Source organism: Caretta caretta, chromosome 5 (genome assembly GCF_965140235.1).
Source record: "Caretta caretta isolate rCarCar2 chromosome 5, rCarCar1.hap1, whole genome shotgun sequence".
Taxonomy (NCBI): Eukaryota; Metazoa; Chordata; order Testudines; family Cheloniidae; genus Caretta; species Caretta caretta.
Window position 1 is genome coordinate 76,555,215 of NC_134210.1, and position 19,724 is coordinate 76,574,938.

The window sequence follows — 19,724 nt, forward strand, 5'->3', positions numbered from 1 at the left end:
CTAAGGAGGCCAGGCTGCACATAAACATTTCAGAGTTAGGGGCATCGCCAGAGCATGCCACCATTTTCTACTTCATATATACAGGGCAGGGATATCCAAATACTTACCAACACCACCATGGTGGTGTTACACTTCAACAATCAGGGAGTGCCAAATTGAACAGCCTGTGCCAGGAGACAGTCAGGCTCTGGAACTTCTGCATAAAGAAATTCTCTGACTCTTAGCATCATACCTACCATGGGTTCAGAATGGATTAGTAGACTCCCTGAACAGGTCATTCCCTTGGATCATGAATGGTCTCTCAACATAACTGTACTAAAGTAAATATTTCAAATAGGAGTACTTAATTGCAACCAGTCGGAACAGGGAATGCCCCTCCTCTGTTCAAGGATAGGTCACAGGTCCGGGTTCATATCAGATACATTTCTCTTCCCTGGGACAAGGACTTGCTCTTTGCTTACCCTCCAGTGCTGCTGATTTCCAAGTCATTTTCAAGCTGAAGCCAGAATGAGGCAGAATAACACTCTCTGTTGTAAGCTGGGTAACGTAGCCTTGGTTCTCAGACCTGCTCACATTGTCCATCAAGGAAATCTTAACTATGCTTTTAGTCGAAGACCTTATATTGCAGAGTCACAGGCAGGTATTGCATCCGAACCTTCAGTCACTACACCTCACAGCCTGGTTCCTTAGTGAATAAACCCAGGAGGGTGCTCTGTTTCGTGGCAGTCCAGAATGTCCTACATAATAGTAGAAAACCCACCCACAAGGGCCACTTACCCAGACACACGCTTCCACTTACTAAGTTATCTCCTACACAGTCTGAGTCAAAATATTTTTGATTATTCGTTAACTTAGTCTAGCAGTCAGCTCTATTAAAGTGAACCTGGCCACAATTTCAATATTTCAACCTCATGTATTCTCTAACACTCTGACTACCAGGTTCCTTAGGTTGTTTTCACCTATCAGGGACCCTATTCCACAGTGGGATTTGAATTTAGTGTTTTCAGCCCTTATGGGTCTCCTTTTTGAACTGATAGGCACCAGTTGGTTGTCACACCTCTCAGCAAAGTTGGCTTTTCGAATAGCCGTCACTTCAGCAAGAAGAGTAAGAAAGCTACATGCTCTGACAGATCCTTGATATGCTTTTTTTTTTTTTTTTTTAACAGGGACAAGATACAGCATAGGCCACACCCTGAGCAAAAGTAGTATCTTATTTCCCCCTCAGCCAATCAAAATATAATTACCAGTCTTCTTTTCAAAGCCACGCACTCTGGATGTTCACTGAGCCCGCTTCCTTTATCTGGAAGGAGCAAAACTTTTTTGGGTCCCTACTCAGGTGTCCGTCTCCTTTGTGGAATGAATGAAAGACATCCTGCAACAGAATAACTGTCCTGTGCATCACCAGCTGTATTGTCATGTGCTACAGGATCAAGGGCATTGACACACCAGAAAAGCTGTCTTCACATTCAGCTGGAGCATGCTCAGCCTCTGTGGCATTTGTGGGAAATATTCCTATTGTGGACATCTGTAGAGTGGTCATGTGGTCTTCAGTCCACACCTTTGCTAGACATGTGATTACTATCACATTGAGAGAAGTTTCAAATATGGGGAGAGCAGTTCTGCTGTCCCTCTTCTGGTGAGACTACGAGTGTGACGGGTTGGATCACAGAAACCCCCTTGCGGCTGCCACTTGATGTGCCAAGACTACTTCTGCTCCTACTTTCCTGCCCTGTCAGCTTAGCACTTCAGAGCCCTGCCTGGTTTGTGCCAGACCCATTAGCCTGCTGCAAACCCAGACCCAAGTATGAACCATGTCCCCTAACAGCTGTAGGCTTAATTGAAAGCAGTTTAGGAAGTTTTCCTGTCCTTTACACTCAGATACCCAACTCCCAATGGGGTTCAAACCTCAAATAAATCCGTTTTATCCTGTATAAAGCTTATACAGGGTAAACTCATAAATAGTTCGCCCTCTATAACACTGATGGAGATGCACAGCTGTCCCCCGCTCCCCCCCCCAAGGTATTAATACATACCCTGGGTTAATTAATAAATAAAAAGTGACTTTATTAAATACAGAAAGTAGGATTTAAATGGTTCCAAGTAGTAACAGACAGAACAAAGTGAATTACAAAATAAAATAAAACACGCTAGTCTAAGTCTAGTACAGTAATAAAACTGAATACAGACAAAATCCTCACCCAGTAAGCTTCCTTTTTACAGACTAATCTCCTTCTAGTCTGCGTCCAGCAATCACTCACCACCACCCCTCCCCTGTAGTTACTGTCCTTTGTTCCAGTTTCTTTCTTTGGGGGTGAAGACGCTCTCTCTTTAGCTAGCTGAAGACAAAGTGGAGGGGTCTCCCAGGAGTTTAAATAGACTTTCTCTTGTGGATGGAGACCCCCCTCCTCTCTCCAATGCAAAGTCCAGCTACAAAATGGAGTTTTGGAGTCACCTGGGCAAGTCACATGTCCATGCATGACTGAATTTCTTACTAGCCAAGCCACATTCCTCGGAAAGCCCAGATGTGGATTGGCATCTCCAAGTTTATTGTTGGCTTAAGGGCTTCTTGATTGGGCACTTACTGGGAATAGTCTTCACTAAAACCACTGCTTCACTAAAACCTACTCAGAATCAAAAGAGTATGCAGCCAATATTCATAACTTCAAATACAAAAATGATACATGCATACAGATAGGATTAATAGATTCAATAGATCATAACCTTTAGAGATATGTTACATGGCATGTGTAGCATAAACACATTCTAGTTATGTCATATATACATTCATAAGTATATTTCCATAAAGCCTTATGGGGGGCACCATCACACATAGCTCCCCACCTCCATTGCAAACTGCTTAGAAGTCAACCAGAGTAATGGATATATGCAACCAGTCGAAGAAGAGAAAATGGTTATTCATCTTTTTATAACTCTCTTTCTTGGAGATACATTGCATATGTCCATTATACAACCCACCCTCCTGCCCCAGTGCATTAGTCTGTTTCCTGAGTCCAGTTCAAAGGAACTGAAAGGTGAGCAGGGTGGCTCCGCCATTGTACCTTCAAAGCATATGTAATATCAGAGAGCAGGTGTGGCTGCCACTAGGGTACCGCTATGGAAAACTCTCTGGCATGGTACATGAGACATGCGCGCACACACGTAGTATAATAAGTATATGTAACACATCTCAATAAACAGTTATAAGAAGGTGAGGAACCTTTTTCTTTCATCTGGGTTCTCTATCCTTCTGATGGTTTCCTCTTTCCTTTGTTGCACAGAAAGCATGGTCAGACCTGTCAGAATATGGCCATAGCTCCTCATCTCCTGTTGTAGCTGCAGTGGGTGATTTTCAAACCTCCTGCCGTAGCTGTATTTAGAGCACTAAATTTGTCCTGCTTCAGCTCCAGAGTCTTACCTGTTGGGCGTTATTTTTAAACTACCTAATTATTTGGGGCACCATTGTGAGTTTTGAGAGATCTTTTGCTGTTAGCACCCTCCCTCTTCCAAACATCTATTGAGACTAAAACCAGTAGCCTATAAAAAATAAGCTGCATTTGGTCAGCTAGTGTCTGGTTAGCCTACATGTGTGCAGTTCACTAATGACATCAATGAATAATACTGCCTTTGCTGACTGGTGCTTGTTAGTTCTGCAACTGTGAACACTGCCCTCCCCCCCAATAAGTGTTTAATGCATTGCATTGCTAAGTACTTGTAGCAGAAGAATTCTGAAGCTATAACATGGTCATCTTGCATGTGTACATTTTGATGATCTCTGACCATGAAATTAAAGATATTAACCTAATAAATAGTAACTTACTTGTTGAAGGATGTGATTGACTGGAGATTTTTTAAGTTTGAAGACTAGTGGTTTTCCCCTTTAACACAGAATACTATATGAAAACTATATAGAGGTTTGTTTCAAATACTGTTTGAGTATTAATATAGTAAAAGGAAATACTTTTTAAAGAGATGGTAAAAAAGAAAATCTTGGAAATATATAACAGAGGTGTGTTTTACCCTTTTACCATGAATATTCATTTCTCCTTTTCATATTTTTTTTGTCTTTTTAGTTTCTTCTGTAGACAATGGTAAGAAGCAACAAAAAAGTTTTATGCTTTCATCAAAAATCTCTCCAAAAGAAAGTTCACAAACTCCTTCATCATCTTTGGTAGAGCAAGAATCTCCATCTTACAGAGAAAAGTTTATCCCTCCTGAGCTTAGTATCTGGGACTATTTCATAGCAAAGGTAACTTTTATGATTACAAAACTCATTTTGCTCCTTCTTGCATTAGCAATACTTTAAGCGGAAATTAGCCTGTCCTCATTTTATATTTGTTTATAGCATGATATAAGTTTTATCTTCCTCTTATTCATAACATCCCAAACATTCTTAAAACAATGTTGGCTATAGCTTTTTGGAAAAATCTTGTTTGCAAAATGGTTATCTTGAATTGATTTGACTTCATGGAGCATGAAGAGATTGTTCTAAAATGTTGCTCACTGAGATTGCAGATGCACTTCCCCCCCCCCACCCCCACCCCGGAAAGAAACACACACAAAAAAAAGTTAGAGGCTTAACTTCTGTTTGAGATGAGATATAAAGGAAAGAGGCTTGTATGCTTAATAGTTATGAGAAACTGCCTGATGTGAACTCCACAGTGCACAGTTCAAAAAATAATTGCCAAAACTGATGTCAGTTCAATAGATACATTATGCTTACATGATCTACTCGGGAAGCCTCATAGTAAGAATGTGTTGATACCACACCAACCAATCGGGCTTGAATTTAATGGAGATGTAAGAACCCTTATTTTCTCTCCAGATGGAAAATTGTAAAAATTCCTGTCAAACCCTCCTAATCAAGGAAATGTATGTCTGAAAGGCAGCATAGCCTGGGAAACAGAGGTGGAGTAGGGAGTTAGGAAGTCTTGAGTTCTAATCCTGCTCTGGCAGACTTGCTGTTCATTCATTTGCTGTGAGAGTGTGTGTGTGTAATGTTTGTTTATATATATATAGGCTGTCAATTAAATGTGTTGTATATTTACATATAGGCTGTCAATTAACTGCCGTTAACGCGTGCGATTAACACACAACACAATTAACGCGTTAATTTTTTTAACATGTGTTAATCACAGCAGGGCAGCATCAGCTGCTCCAGAGAACCTACATCAGGTCAGGCACAGTAATGGAAGCTGCCACCTGAGAGCGGGTGGAAAGAGAAGAGGTTACAGAAAGACGTGTTTCTCAGGCTCCAGTGGAGAAGTATTTTTTAAAAGTAAAAACAGGACAGCTGGGGCTTGCCCGAGCCATGCAGGCCCCTTGCAGGGCTCACTCCAGCTGCCCTCCCCATACCTCCCGGGGCTGGGGCTGACCCACCCCCCACCCCCTGCTGCCTGCATCTGGGGCTGAGCCCCTGAGCTCCGCACTGCCCATGCCAGGGTCTCTCCCCAGCCTTGTGCCACCCACAGCTGGGGCTGATCCCACCCCCACCCCTGAGCCCCAGTTTGCCCGCAGCTGGGGCTGAGCCCTATGCTAGCTATATATGTATATAGAGAGAGTAAATGAAACAATGAATTCACACTCCTGTGGCTCTTTTGGGTAATATTGATAAATAATTTGGCTCCTGAACCACTGAGGTCTGAGTATCGCTGGCCTCAGTTAACCTCTTAGCTTGTGACCTGACCACTTCAACCGCTCTCGGAATGACTCCACTACTTTTCCATCTCAATCTCATAGAGTTCAATCTTCTTGTCACCACCTTCCAGACCCTTCATAACTCTGACTGCCCTTACTTACTTGCCCTTGTCTTTTTACTACATCCACCCATTCCATGATGTATGACCTTATTCCAGAAACTTCTCTGTATCTTCTTCCCTGGTGCTCTCTCTGAATGTAATACCCATCATGGAATAACTGTAAGGCAGCTACCCTTTCTGCAAATCCCTCCTCAGAACTCACCTGTATTATGCCTGTAAAAATCAGCCAGCTAATGATACCTGTGTCAAGAGATGGCTGGGAATAGTTCATACTTCTATAAAAACACTTTCAGTTGATCTAAAACCATCAAGTTGTGAGTGTACTTCATCTAATTTAAGTAACTATGTAATCTTGTTGTTGCTCACCTCACCTACCCTCCATCCTGCCACCTCTGCCAAACCCCTTCTCTCCTATTGTTCGTTATCCTTGCTTGTCATGTCTAGTGCTAAATCAGATTGCAAGGTCTTTGGGACAAAAATTCTCTTCTTGTCTTTGTCCAATACTAGCACAGAGGTCCTGGTCCTGATTGGAGCTTTTAGGTGTTACTGAAACACAAGTAGTGGAAAATAATTAATCTTTTGAAAATGTAAAGTATTATGTAAATAGAATAACTTGTCTAGTTTTGAAGCCAATTGTGCTGAAATATGAGATTTTAAAAATTAAAAACTGGTTTTCTTCATCAGGGTTGAAATTATTAGAATTCATGAACAATAACTTATTCTTCTTCAAGTGATTGCTCATGTCTATTCCACAATAGGTGTGCATGCTCACCATGTGCACCTGTGCCGGAAGTTTTTCCCCTAGCAGTACCCGAGTGGGGAGCGCCCCCCGTGACCCCTGAGTTGGCGCCTGCCTGGTGCAGTATAAGGGGATCTGCACTCTTCCACTACCCTCAGTTCCTTCTTGCCGCCAGTGAAGGTGCGTTGGAACTGCTCTGCTCCATCTTTGCTGTAGCTCGTCCCCAGAACTGTTCGTTCATTCAGTGTTAGTACCTTTAGTCAGTTTAGTTAGTCAGTGAGCCTGGGCCAGAGCATGCCCCGTGCTCCGGGGTTTAAGTCTTGCGGCTCTTGTAGGCATTCTGTGCCAAGAAGTGACCTGCACACAGACTGTTTGTGCTACTTGAGAGAAACCCATATCAGCGAAAGGTGCAAGATTTGCAAGTCATTTAATCCTTGGACCAAAAGAGAAAGGGATGTTAGGCTCCGGGCCATCCTGATGGAGTCAGGGCTGACCCTGACCACGGCACGCCGCTCCAAACTGGTACCCAGGACCACGGCGTCGGTATGTGGCGACCCTCCAGTGCCATTGACCAGTCGGCACTGTTCCCCGTCCACGGGGCACACCAAGAGGGCCAGGAAGACTCCCCCTTTGCAGCAGCACTGAGGGATGTCTGGGACAGAGGCTAGGCCCATGTCAGGCAGTTCTCGATCCCCACCGAGCCCCAGGTCTCCGACTCATGTTGAGTGGAGTAGTCCGACCTCTTCGGAACAGGCCTCTCCGGATGTCCGGATGCCGTCCACGCCTGAAGCCTTCCAGGCAGCCCGGGACGATATGTCCATGCCAGTGCCCAGAGTGCCGCCGATGTCGGCCCCACGCTCCAGAGGAAGCAGTCGCTGGGATCTCTGCAGTCGCCTCCGGCCCGATACCGGTCCCAATGCCAATCACCACCCAGCGATAGTTCGGGGCAGAGTCCAGGTGGATAGCCCTCTACACTGACCAGACTGTCTGGCTGGGTTCTGTCTGGCCGGGACTTGCGGCACCACTCATCCTCAAGGAGCGAATATTGGTGGGACCGCAGTGGGCGTCGCCATTGGTCCGCATCTCGGAGAGGGTACTGCAGTCAATCACGGCATGGTCGTAAATGCCGTTCCCTCTCGGACTCCCGCTCCAAGTCTCTGCCAAGACATTGCAGCCCCAGGCATCGATCGCTGGCATTTCACTGTCTCGGTCTGCCCATCAAGACAGTTTGCAGAGCGAGCAGCGGTTACCACCAGTACCGGTCCTCCACGTCGAGATCGCGGTCCTGGGGCCGTCGTAGATCCCGGCACCGCCACTTCTCCCGGTCCAGAGACAGCAGCAGGTCTTACGCCAGCCCAGTCTCCATTCGTAGCCATCCTTCGATGGGCCAGACCAGCCAACCCAAACAGCCGGCCCCGTCTGTGCCACAGCAGATGCAGTGGCACTGAGCGTCGTGGCCAGCCCAATGGTACCAGTGGGCACCGTGGTCTCCAGCACAGCCCCCGGTGGGAGCTTGCTCGGTGGGCGAAGCTTCGGAGGCATCATCAGCCTCCCTCTCCAGACCCCCAAGAAAGGAGGCGGTAGGTTGTTCGTCCTCAGCACCGTGTCCGGAGTCGTCCCGGTGCTGGCCAACACCCAGAGCACTGCACTGGCCTCTTCGCCCTGCCCGGAGGAGGCGTTTGAGGCCCTGCCCGCCTCCACCCACAGGAGGACTACAGGGCCCACCAAAAACTCTTAGAGGGAGCATGGCAGCAAGCCTCCACCTCCAGGCAGAGGAGATGGAGGAGCCCTTAGACTCCCTGTTTAACGTGTGGTCCCTGTTGGCACTGGGTAGGGTGGCCTTGCGTCGCCACCCCTTCATGGATAAGATTTCAAATGCCCTGGGTCAAACACCAGCCTGCCCCCCAGCCTGGGTCCTCCAAGGGCAAGCAGGCGGGGAAAAGGCGTTTTTGACAGGATGCTCAGGGGCACCCCACCAGTCCTCATCAGGGATCCACCCCCAATAAAGCTTTCCTTCTCCAACCAGTTGTGTGCTTTCTTTCCGGTCTGGTCACAGCTAACTTCAGACCAATGGGTCCTCAACACCATCTCCTGGGGTTACACCCTCCAGTTTACTTCCTCCCTGCCCAAGCACCCCCCCCGTCCCCCTTGGGGGACCCCTCGCAAGAAGCTCTGCTTGAGCAGGAGGTGTGGCAGCTCCTAGGTCTAGGAGTGATAGAGGCCATGCCCGAGGAGTTTATGGGCAAGGGGGTATTATGCCTGTAATTTCCTTATCCCGAAGGCCAAAGGGGGGCTCAGGCCCATCCTGGACCTCCTTTAGGTCTGAACCAGTACATTGTGAAGCTCAAGTTCCGCATGGTCTCCCTGGCCTCCATCATCCCCTCTCTGGATCCCGGGGACTGGTACGCTGCCCTAAATCTATAGGACGCTTACTTCCACATCCACATATTCGAGGGGCACAGGTGCTTCCTCCGTTCTGTGGTGGGACAGAATCATTACCAATTCACGGTCCTCCCGTTTGGTCTGTCCACTGCCCCCAGGGTGTTTACAAAATGCATGTAGGTTATCAAGGTCATCTCCCGGTCGCAGGTCAGGGATCACGTAGCGCTCCTCCTATCCACATGCACCGCCTTGGGCCTGTTGGTAAACAACACCAAGTCCCAGTCCAATGCATAGAGTTTATCGGTGCGCTTCTGGACACAGTGTCGGCCAGGGCTTTTCTCCCACCAAACGGATTCGAGACCCTGAAAGGTCTCATCGACTTGGTCACAAGGTTCCTGGTGACAACAGCAAGGGTTTGCCTACAACTCTTGGGTCACATGTCGGCATGCACGTATGTGGTCTATTACGCCAGACTCAGGATAAGGCCCCTCCAGCTCTGGTTGCCCTCGAAGTTCTCCCAGGCCACGAACAGGATGGACAAGGTCCTCACAGTGCCAGACTTTGTGATCACCTCCCTACGGTGATGGTCCACCCCAAACAACATGCTCCAAGGGGTCCTGTTCAGGGACAGGGCCCTGTTGTTGGAGCTGGTGCCTGATGCATCAGACCTGGGTTGGGGGGCACATGTGGGGAACTTTCAGACCAAAGGCCTGTGGTCGGCTCAAGACCTGACCTTACGTATAAACGTCAAGGAGCTCAGGGTGGTGTGGCTGGCATGTATGGCCTTCCACTTGCACCTGGAGGGCAAGGTAGTCAGGGTCCTCACGGACAAAATGGCCTCTACGTTCTATGTCAACAGGCAAGGCGGGGCCTGATTCTCTGCCGCGAAGCACTCAGGCTGTGGGACTTCTGTATAGCCCACAACATCCACCTGAAGGCCTTCCACCTACCAGGCACCTGGAATGAGAGGGCAGGTCGCTTGAGCAGGGACTTTTCCTCACAACATGAGTGGTCCCTCCACCTGGAAGTGGCCCTCTAGCTCTTCCAAAGGTGGGGAACTCCCCAGGTGGATCTTGTTCGCAACTTAGCAGAACTGGTGATGCCCCCGGTTCTGCTCCGGGGGAGCCTGGGGAGGGGCACTATCTCTGATGCCTTTCTCCGGTCCTGGTCAGGCCAGCTTCTCTATGACTTTCCCCCGTTCCTTCTAATCAGCAGGGTCCTGGAGAAGATAAAGACGAACAAGGCCCGGATTGCCCCAGCGTGGCTCAGGCAGCATTGGTATGGGTCCCTCACAGGCCTAGTGGTAGCTTCGCCATGGCCGTTACCGCTCCGCCCAGACCGGCTCTCTCAGGACCAGGGCCGCCTCCTCCACCCCATCCTGGCAGCTCTTCACCTCGCGGCATGGCTGCTCAGTGGTTAGGTGGAGAGGAAAGGACGTGCTCAGGGCAGGTTCAGCACGTCATCCTCGAAAGTAGACAGCCCTCCACTCACCCCGCTTATTTGACAAAGTGGTCCCAGTTTTCTAGGTGGGAGGCGGACCAGGGTGTCTCCCCGGTGACTGCTTTGATCCAGCTTATCCTTGATTACCTCCTCCACCTGAGTGCCCAGGGCCTGTTGCCCTTGCCAGTCAAGGTGCACCTGGCAGCTATGTTGGCCTTCCATCCGCCAGTGCAAGGGCACATGGTATTTTCCCATGCAATGACTGGCCGATTCCTTAAGGGTTTGAACCGTTTTTTTCCATATTCTAGATCCCCGCAGTGGGACCTAAACTTGGTGTTGGCTTGTCTCACGGGGCCCCCGTTTGAACTACTGGCCACATACTCCTGGGCTCACCTCTAGTGGAAGGTGGCCTTCCTAGTTGCAATCACATCGGCCAGGCGAGTCTCGGAGCTCAGGGCCCTGACCTCTGAGCAGCCGTAAACAATCTTTCATAAAGACAAGGTCCAGCTCCGCTCAGACCCCGTGTTCCTCCCAAAGGCAGTCTCAGTGTACCACATGGGTCAGGACATTTTTTCCACCGGTCCTCTGCCCCAAGCCTCACGCAGCCAGTGGGGAGCACTGTCTCCACACGCTTGATGTGCAGTGGGCTCTGGCTTTCTGCCTCGAGCGGACTAAGCCGTTCAGAAAGTCCTCGCAACTGTTTGTCACCTTGGCTGAGTGCGTGAGGGGCCAGCCGATTTCCACTCAGCAGCTTTCCAATCGGATCACTTCGTGCATCCATTCCTGTTATGAGCTGGCGGGTGCCTGCCACCCATTGTGAGAGCACACTTGACTCGGGCGCAGGCTTCGTTGGCTGCCTTCGTGGCCCATGTCCCCATCCAGGACATTTGTAGGGCCGCCACGTGGTCTTCGGTTCACACGTTCACTTCGCACTATGTGATCGTCCCCCAAACCAGGGATGACACTGGGTTCTGCAGGGCTGTGCTCCATCCTGGGAACTTGTGAACTCCTACCCACCTCCAACAGATATAGCTTGGAATCACCTATTGTGGAATACACATGAGCAATCCCTCGAAGAAGAAGAAGAAAAAACAGTTACCTTTTCCGTAACTGGTGTTCTTCGAGATGTGTTGCTCATGTCTATTCCACATTCCACCCTCCTTCCCCTCTGTCGGAGTTGTCTGGCAAGAAGGAACTGAGGGTGGGGAGAGGCGCAGCTCCCCTTATACCGCACCAGGCCGACTCTCCCCTACACATATTGCTAGGGGAAAAACTTCTGGCACCGGTGCACATGGTGAGCACGCACACCTATTGTGGAATAGACATGAGCAACACATCTTGAACACCAGTTATGGAAAAGGTAACTGTCTTTTTTTAAATATTACCATACATTTTAATAGTATTTGAAACAGTTTGAAATAGTTTTGGCAGATATAGTTTTGCTGAACTAAAATATTTTTTCTGTGCTTTTTTAGCCTTTTTTTCCAACCTCACAAAGTAGAGTAGAATATGATTCAGAGGAGAGTCAGGGAAGTGATGATGAGGATGATGATTTTACATCAGATTTACACCTTCAGGAGCACTCTAATTCAAATTCATACAGGTATGAATCGCTTAGATTCTCATATTTTTTCTGACATTGTTGACAGTGCATTTCTGGGAACTTACTGCAGAAGTGTGTGATATAATATGGCAGCCCTTCAAGAAATGCATATATTTCCTAGGAATGCATTATCTTCTTTGTTTCATTATAAATAACGCATGGAAATAATATTTTAATGATGTCTTTTTTATTATGTGTAATAGTTGTTTTCAGAGTAGCAGCCGTGTTAGTCTGTATCCGCAAAAAGAAAAGGTGGACTTGTGGCACCTTAGAGACTAACAAATTTATTTGAGCATAAGCTTTCGTGAGCTACAGCTCACTTCATCGGATGCATTCAGTTGTTTTGGCATCCAGGGTATCCTTAAGGTTCTAAATATATTCATGGTTTATTAACTCTTTATAATATTTTGGTTAATAAAAGCTAAAAACATTCCTATAGTAGAGATGTTAAAGTTTTATTTTAAAGTGAAATTTTCTTACAGTTGGCAGAGGTCAATCAATGACTCATGCATATTTTCTTGTTGTTAGCTGGTCACTGATGCGATTGGCTATGGTTCAGTTGGTGCTTCATAGGTTGAAGAATTTCTACCCCTTGGCTGGGCATGATCTTTCAGGTAACAGTGCAGTAATGGAGATGTCTTTCCATATTCAATAATCCGACAATGAATTCAGTAACTTAACTGCATAATAAATACTAATCAGCCGTTTAGCTTCTTCTGCATTCAGCAGTGTGTTGTAAATAACTTGTTTTGGATTTATTTATCCTGACACTGTTATTATAGTAACATTGGTACACTTTAAATACTGAGGTTTTTTCCACGAAGTATTAGTACTTATATATTTTGGTTCCAATTTCTAGCAGTTTTGTTTACCTCTTAATCATTTAAGGAAGTTGTCAATAGCTGTATATAAATGTTTTTCACTACCCCGAGTTAGTTAATGAACCATGTGCTTTCCTTCCCCAAGTTAATTAATGAACCATGTTCTTTCCTTTTGTAGGTCAAAGTATATCTCTGGTGCTATACATACACTGGCCTAGATGCTTGGGCCCTCCTCCCATATCTAGCTCTTCTGCCAGCAAAAAGCAATACAATGCTCTACACCCAGACCACTTGTTCATAAATGAATTTTTTTTAAAAGTGTGCATGTGTATAATAAACAGATGTACGTTAGATTAAAGTATTTGAAACACTTGACAGTGAAGTGATTCTCATCAAGATTCTAGCAGACATAAAATAGTTATTTTGTTTGATTTGTCCTTGTAGAGCTTCCAGTTAGCTCCCCGCTGTGCCATGCCATTCTGAAGACATTTCAGCGCTGGGAGCAAGTTCTTCTCCGGCGACTTGAGATACATGGTGGCCCACCTCAGAATTTAATTTCTGCTCATATTTCTGAGGATGCATTATTGGCAGGTCCTGCGCTCCTTCGCCACAAAGCTTTGCTTGAACCTACAAACACTCCTTTCAAGTGAGCATGTGACTTTTAAAAAATGTGTTAATATACATCTTCTGAACATTTTAATTAGTTTTCCTTGGTATGGAAGTGAAGGGCCATAATTTCAGAAATGTTTGCTTGTATATGCAAGTAGCACAGATTTAGTGCATATGTCCAGGTAGATGCATGCCTGGCATGTGTGCATGTGCCATACTTTCTCTCAGTTATAACTGTACGCTCAAATGTGTGCAATTTAACATGTGTGTGTAGATTTCTGAAACTTTGGCCCTAAGCAATGAAGGTAGTCAGATGTGGAGAAAGAAATCACATTTTTGAAGTTCGCAAAGCCCAATGCCAAAAGTCAATTTACTGTTTAAGTGGGGGCAAACCTATATTTGCCACAGTCAGAGTAAGGATCCTTATTCATTTCAATAGCTGACCATTTGTTAATTTAAAAAAAAAAAAAAGTGTGACAGGTCTTTGATCTACCTTCTGAGGAAGCATTGTGGTGTTAAGGAGACCAGGGCAAGGTCTAAACGAACATTGTCATAAAAGAAGTTCCCCCTCTCTCTCTCCTAGTTACAACAAAAGCAACAGTAAAAAGAAAAGGAGTACTTGTGGCACTTAGAGACTAACAAATTTATTTGAGCATAAGCTTTTGTGAGCTACAGCTCACTTCAGTAACTTTTCTTCCCTGCATTGACTGTGGGCTCATAATATTTCATCATGCAACCGAAAACATTGTGGTATCAGCAAGTAATTTGTAACTCAGTTTTTTAAATTGGATATCAACACCACACATTTATGTAACCATATGTTCCTTTTCTCCCAATGGCATCTGCATGAGCTCCACAGCCAGCAGTTAAGTGCACTTCTTTTCCATTGTAAACTGGTAGTTCCTAACAACTGTAATCTTAGTTGTCTCGTTTACTTCATTTAAAAAAAAATATTTTGAATGATATACTGTACACACATCTCTATTCCCTCCCTCCTCTCACCCTTGAGTATCCAGTAGTTGGCTGTGCTCTTGACTCCTTCATGGTCAACCTAGCCACCTTTCCAAAGATTTCCACAGTTGTTGGGGTACTTACAGCATATTCATCTGAGGTTCACTACTATTCTGTTTCTTTAAAACCTGTTTAACTCAAAATCTTGACAAACTATTCGGAGAAAAGGGCTTTGTGAAAGATACAAGAAGTCCTCCCTTTCAAGTGAGGAGTGAGCTCAGGTTTGCCTGTTTTGATGTTACTTTTGCACTTGAGTTTGTCAGTCTTCTGGATGATCCTCAAGTACAAACAGGAAAACCAATTTCTGATACCCCTTGATGTTCTTAAGGTTAAATAATAATTTTTTTAAAAAAATTGGTGGGAATAAAATTTGGAGGGTATTTTTATTGTTTTGTTTCTTTACCGTTTACCTTAAACATAGTTTAGTTTCTTGGGGAAAACAAAATTATTCTAAGCCACTGCTGTGATAAGGAGTAATTCCTATGCATCATTATCCCCGTACAGCTATGTTTTCACTTTCAGTATTTGTCGGTATTATCTATGCTTATCTGCTCCTAGCATGTTGGTTAATAACTTAAATTTCCTCCCCCTATCAGGGCAAGGAACTCAGCAAAGCATTAAAGAAACTTCAAAATGTAAGCTGTAAATTTGAAGTTGGAGTCTAACTGTGGCTAGGTGTTTCAGAGGTCTCAGAAAAGTATATTGTGTATCATAATATACTGTGCCATTTATACTGCAATCTTGGGCACTCTGTTAATTGTTAAATATATAATTATTTGTACTTCGCTAATTGACACAGGAAACGATAGCTGTGGCTGACTCAATTCTGGATTTCCACATTTTCAGTTCGTCACAACCTGAACATTTCCTTTTACAGCATTTTACTTGGTATGAGTTGTATGCTAATAATAATTTGAATCTCTTGTGATTACCAGCATAAATAAACACATACTTATTTTAATTTTATCTATAGATCTAACAGTCATGTTGCACAGTCTGTGAAGAGGCTTTGGCAGTACCTAGTTAAACAAGAGGAAGTCCAGGAAACCTTCATCAGAAATATATTTACAAAGAAAAGATGCCTAAATGAGGTCTGTATAGTACATAAAATTATGTTAAGTAAGAGCCTGGATTTAAGGTAAAACATATGAAAGCTGGCTTACTTGCTTTCTAGAGCACAAATTTGTGGATAACAGGCTTGGTGTTTGGGGGCTGTCCCTAGATACCAAATCTCGTGGGCTGAAAAATTTGCTGCATTTTGGGTGTTACCTTGATATAAGTCCCACAGTGCCACTCAAAACAAAAAGTAAATGGCTACCTTTTGAATTGTATGAAAAGCCTTGCATTGTTGGTAATAAGAGTTACCTCAAAGGCTGACAGTTTGTTTAAAAAATATATATATATTTATACACCCAAAAGATTCCAATTTGCAACCTAATCAGTCGTAACCTTCAAAATTGAGTCTGTCCCTACCAGTTTATCTTGTGCATCCCATGATTGCCTACTGAATCCTACCTCCTTACCTTATAGTTTTGAAAAAACATCAGAATAAACTCAGCTCCCATTTACAGTGCAAGTGATACTACTTGAATAAGGTTTTCTATCCACACCCTGGTTTTCTAGGCCACATGCTCTTAAAACACACTTTTAAAAGTTGTAACTTTCTCTTCTTTTCCTTGGGTGCTCCATCATTGCTCCTTGCTTATCATTATTTACTGTACTGTGTTATTGGTAATAGCACTCACTATCTGCTGTCTAGCCCCTACCCCATAAACATATCATTTATCCCCTCCTATGGAACTCCATAAGGCAGCCCTGCCAAGAGTAAATGGTAAATGACCGTAGGATCATTTGAGATTTTAATTGAACATGGCAATGCTCTAACAGAGAAAAATCACATGTAATCATAGCTTAAACTACCACTCAGAACAGCCCAGTACTATAGGAAATGTTTGTATTGGTTTAGAAAGAGCTGCCCCCAGAATTCATAGTATTTTAAAACCATCTGTACGTTAAGCTGAGGAGAGGGTATTAATCTTTTTTAAAAGTTACCATTTGTTACGCTTCTCAGTAATTCAGTGTAGTTTTTTTAATGTGCTGCTTTTGTTCCTCTTCCACATTTTTTTCTTTTCCTGTCACTTTCTATTACCTTTCCCCATTTCCCTTTTAATTCTCTTTCCGAGAATTAAAAACAGCAGAGCTTTAAAAACTAATCCCATGTTGCTGAAAGGTGGTTTTGTTTTTCTAGATTGCCTCCACTTAATCCTCAGATTTTATATTCTGCTTCTGCTTGACTATGGCTCCATTTGGGCTGACTCTCTGGAATGTATACTTCATGTCAGTTATTGACATGAGGCAGTGGTACCAGACACGACTAGTGTCAGAGAGATACTGCTGTCTCAGAGAATCAGACAGGAGGATATGATCAGAGCAATGGAACATCTGTAGGACAATCAAGATAGTTGTCAGGTGAACAGGAATTCTAGTGTACATGAATTTTCACTAAATGTGGAGTGATTGCATTCTTCAGTACTCTCTAAAAGATAAAGTTTAAATAACATGTATGTGTGTTTATGTGAAAGAGTAGTCATTTATGTACAGGATGTTAGCAGTATTTAAGTATTCTTACTGGTATGAAATAGTTTTGAGGCAGCATGGTAGATCTGGACTTTGACTACAAGCTTGTTTCTTCCTGATGAGCTGAAATTGAAAGTCTGTTGTAACATTTTGAGTTTTCCACTATGACTAAAACATGGTGCAGTTTTGTCACATTCCTGAGTAAGTCCGAACCTGTTCTCCTCAGCTGTTAGGAGGATAATGGCAGTGTAGGAATAGAGGGAGATGGAGGAGGGACAGATATCTAATGTGTGACAAAAATTCTTAATTTAATTAATGCAGCTCTGTTGTTATGCTGCACTTGATGTGTGCCTTAAGTGCTTGTGAAGCAATATCAGTAGTTTAGAACTGCTAGCTATGTCCTCACTTTAAAATGACTTTACTTTGACTACTGTGGGATTTCCTGCTGTCATTGCTAGTACATTCACCATCAGTGTGTCATACTGGTAAGTTCTAAGTTTTACACAGAAGTTGACTACTAAAGTAGATGAAACACTGTGATACACTATAGAATATAACCTTAAAAGTCATTTTTTCAGCAAACGTGTAGATTAGGAAGAAAATTTGAGAATTAGACTGTAAATGCTGAACAAAATATTTTTATGTAAGTATCTGTGTAATTCAGTGTGGAGTGTTTTTTTAATTTTGTTGTGTGTTGGAAAGATTAACATAGGAGTAAGGATTTCCTCAGTACCTTGCATGTTACATCTCATCTTTACTCTTTTTCCTGTGATTGTTCTTTCTTGGTGAAGTCATTAGAGGACCACAGTGAAACCATCAAAAATACAATGTTGGAGGACCCTATCTTCAATAAGGTACACAATGATAATTTTCAAATGAAATTAGACTTATTCTTTCACTCGGAAACACCTACTGTCTACAATCATTAAACTGATATTCATCTTTGTTAACCTGTTTACAACTGTGTGCAGTGTGGTGAGCTTAACTTCGCAAGAAGTCTGGCAGTTACATCAGTAATATTGTATAGGATGTAGTTCTGCAAATCAAGACTGATTCTAAAATAAATTCTCCGTGTCCTTACAGCTGCATTGAAACTTGAGTTAGAATGCATAACAGAATTAGTATATGGATTAATAATTTGCTAACTACTAATTCTGTGAAAATATTTTGCACATACATGACACTTAAAGTTGTTTGTAAGCACTTTAAAAACGGTTGATTGAACAGCCATGTGAGAAAGGTAAGTATTGCATTAGTATATTGTCCCATAAAAGCAGAATATGCTATTTTGTGCCTCAGTCCCTCATGAGATAGTAACTTAGCACAATTTTTGCACTTAATAACTACAATACTTCACAATGTGGATTTGAGGATTGTCGATTATGAATTTTTTGATTGTTGATACAGATAAGAATTCCTTTCAACTCGTGCTTAATTCCAGTTTATTAGCAATAAAACTTTATTTTGTTTCCAGCCATTAAAAACGCCTGTTTTAGACATTTTTATATATTTTCACAGGTGAGCTGCATTTCACTAAAAGCTACTCAACCTCTCACAATTCTTCTATAATTTGCTTACCATAACATATCATGCCTAAGATTCAGGAATCGAGGTAGAAGACCTGGTCACTTCAAGACATTGAAGTGCATTGTTTCAACCCTGAAAGCAGCATTGCATGCTCCCTAGGATCACTCCTTCCTTACCAGGATTATAGGCCTTTTGGTGGGATCTCTGCCTCTTTTGTACCGTTGGGTTCCTGCTATGGCAGCATGTTCCTTAAATTAAAATTGGGTGACTGTATTTAAAAGCTATATTGTCACTCAACCAGAAATTTTGGGCTTCATTCAGAAAGATCTGTGGCCTGTGTTGCGCAGAAGGTCACATTAGATTATCATAATGGTTCCATCTCATCTTAAAAATATATGGATCTATGGAAAGTGTGCTATTTATCACCCACTGAGCCAGTGGAATGCACCCTGGTAACAGCATGAAGTACACTTTCTGACAGAATATTAGCTAACTTCTACATGGATCATCAAATGGGTTTTAGATTCTAATCTCCACTGCACTGTAGTAGTGCAGTGTATTACCACTAGGTCACTGAACCAGCCCTTTCATCATGCTTTTAAATTCATGATTGGGAGCACATCAAGAATAAACCTTTCATGTGGATTTTTTCTAATTAAGATAACTCTGTTTTGTGTATTTCAGTAAGAATTGAATAACAGATTTTTTTTTCATACCTTCAAGGCTGTTTTAGCTTTATTTAAAAGGTGACCTCTGCAAAATGACCAAACTCAAGGTGGCATCTTATGTCTTCCAAACATATACTGTACCAAATATTTAAAATATAACTACAGGTGTAACATAAGCAATGCAAGTATCTTCTTAGTAAACAGTAGGAAAGGAAAATGCAGACTGTTTTTACTGCAGCGTATATGAAAATCCTAAACTTAGTATCTGGTTAACTGTGTCACACTTACAATAACAGTGGAAGTAGAGGAGAAGCAAAGAAAAGCAGACTCTGGAAAAAAACAGCTAATTAAAACAATAAAATACTCTTGAAAGTTTAGGATTTATGAGAGTAAAGGAGCAGGGAAGCTTCTACATACACTGTTCCAAGGAGCTGGATTCCACATGGTACTAGGGACCACATCTCTGCATTTGTTTAAACAGGGACTAGTACAATGGAGTCCCAGTGCTGAATGAGGCCTCTGGGCCTTTAAGACTGGCGAAGACTTCAGATTCAGTAAACTGAGATAGAGAAGCCAGAAAACAGCAGTTCT

The 19,724-nt window shown here is 43.6% G+C and overlaps 1 protein-coding gene across 3 annotated transcripts in view; it reads left to right on the forward strand.

Annotated features, from left to right (window-relative positions):
• The window catches only part of DMXL1 (Dmx like 1), a 143,557-nt gene that overhangs the window by 100,574 nt on the left and 23,259 nt on the right, over positions 1-19,724 (forward strand). For all 3 annotated transcript variants that reach the window (XM_048850824.2, XM_048850819.2, XM_048850822.2), the window contains 6 exons: positions 4,071-4,246; positions 11,793-11,920; positions 12,449-12,534; positions 13,186-13,387; positions 15,335-15,452; positions 17,730-17,792. In XM_048850824.2, coding sequence (XP_048706781.2) covers positions 4,071-4,246; positions 11,793-11,920; positions 12,449-12,534; positions 13,186-13,387; positions 15,335-15,452; positions 17,730-17,792 — 773 coding nt within the window. The remainder of the gene's footprint in view (positions 1-4,070; positions 4,247-11,792; positions 11,921-12,448; positions 12,535-13,185; positions 13,388-15,334; positions 15,453-17,729; positions 17,793-19,724) is intronic.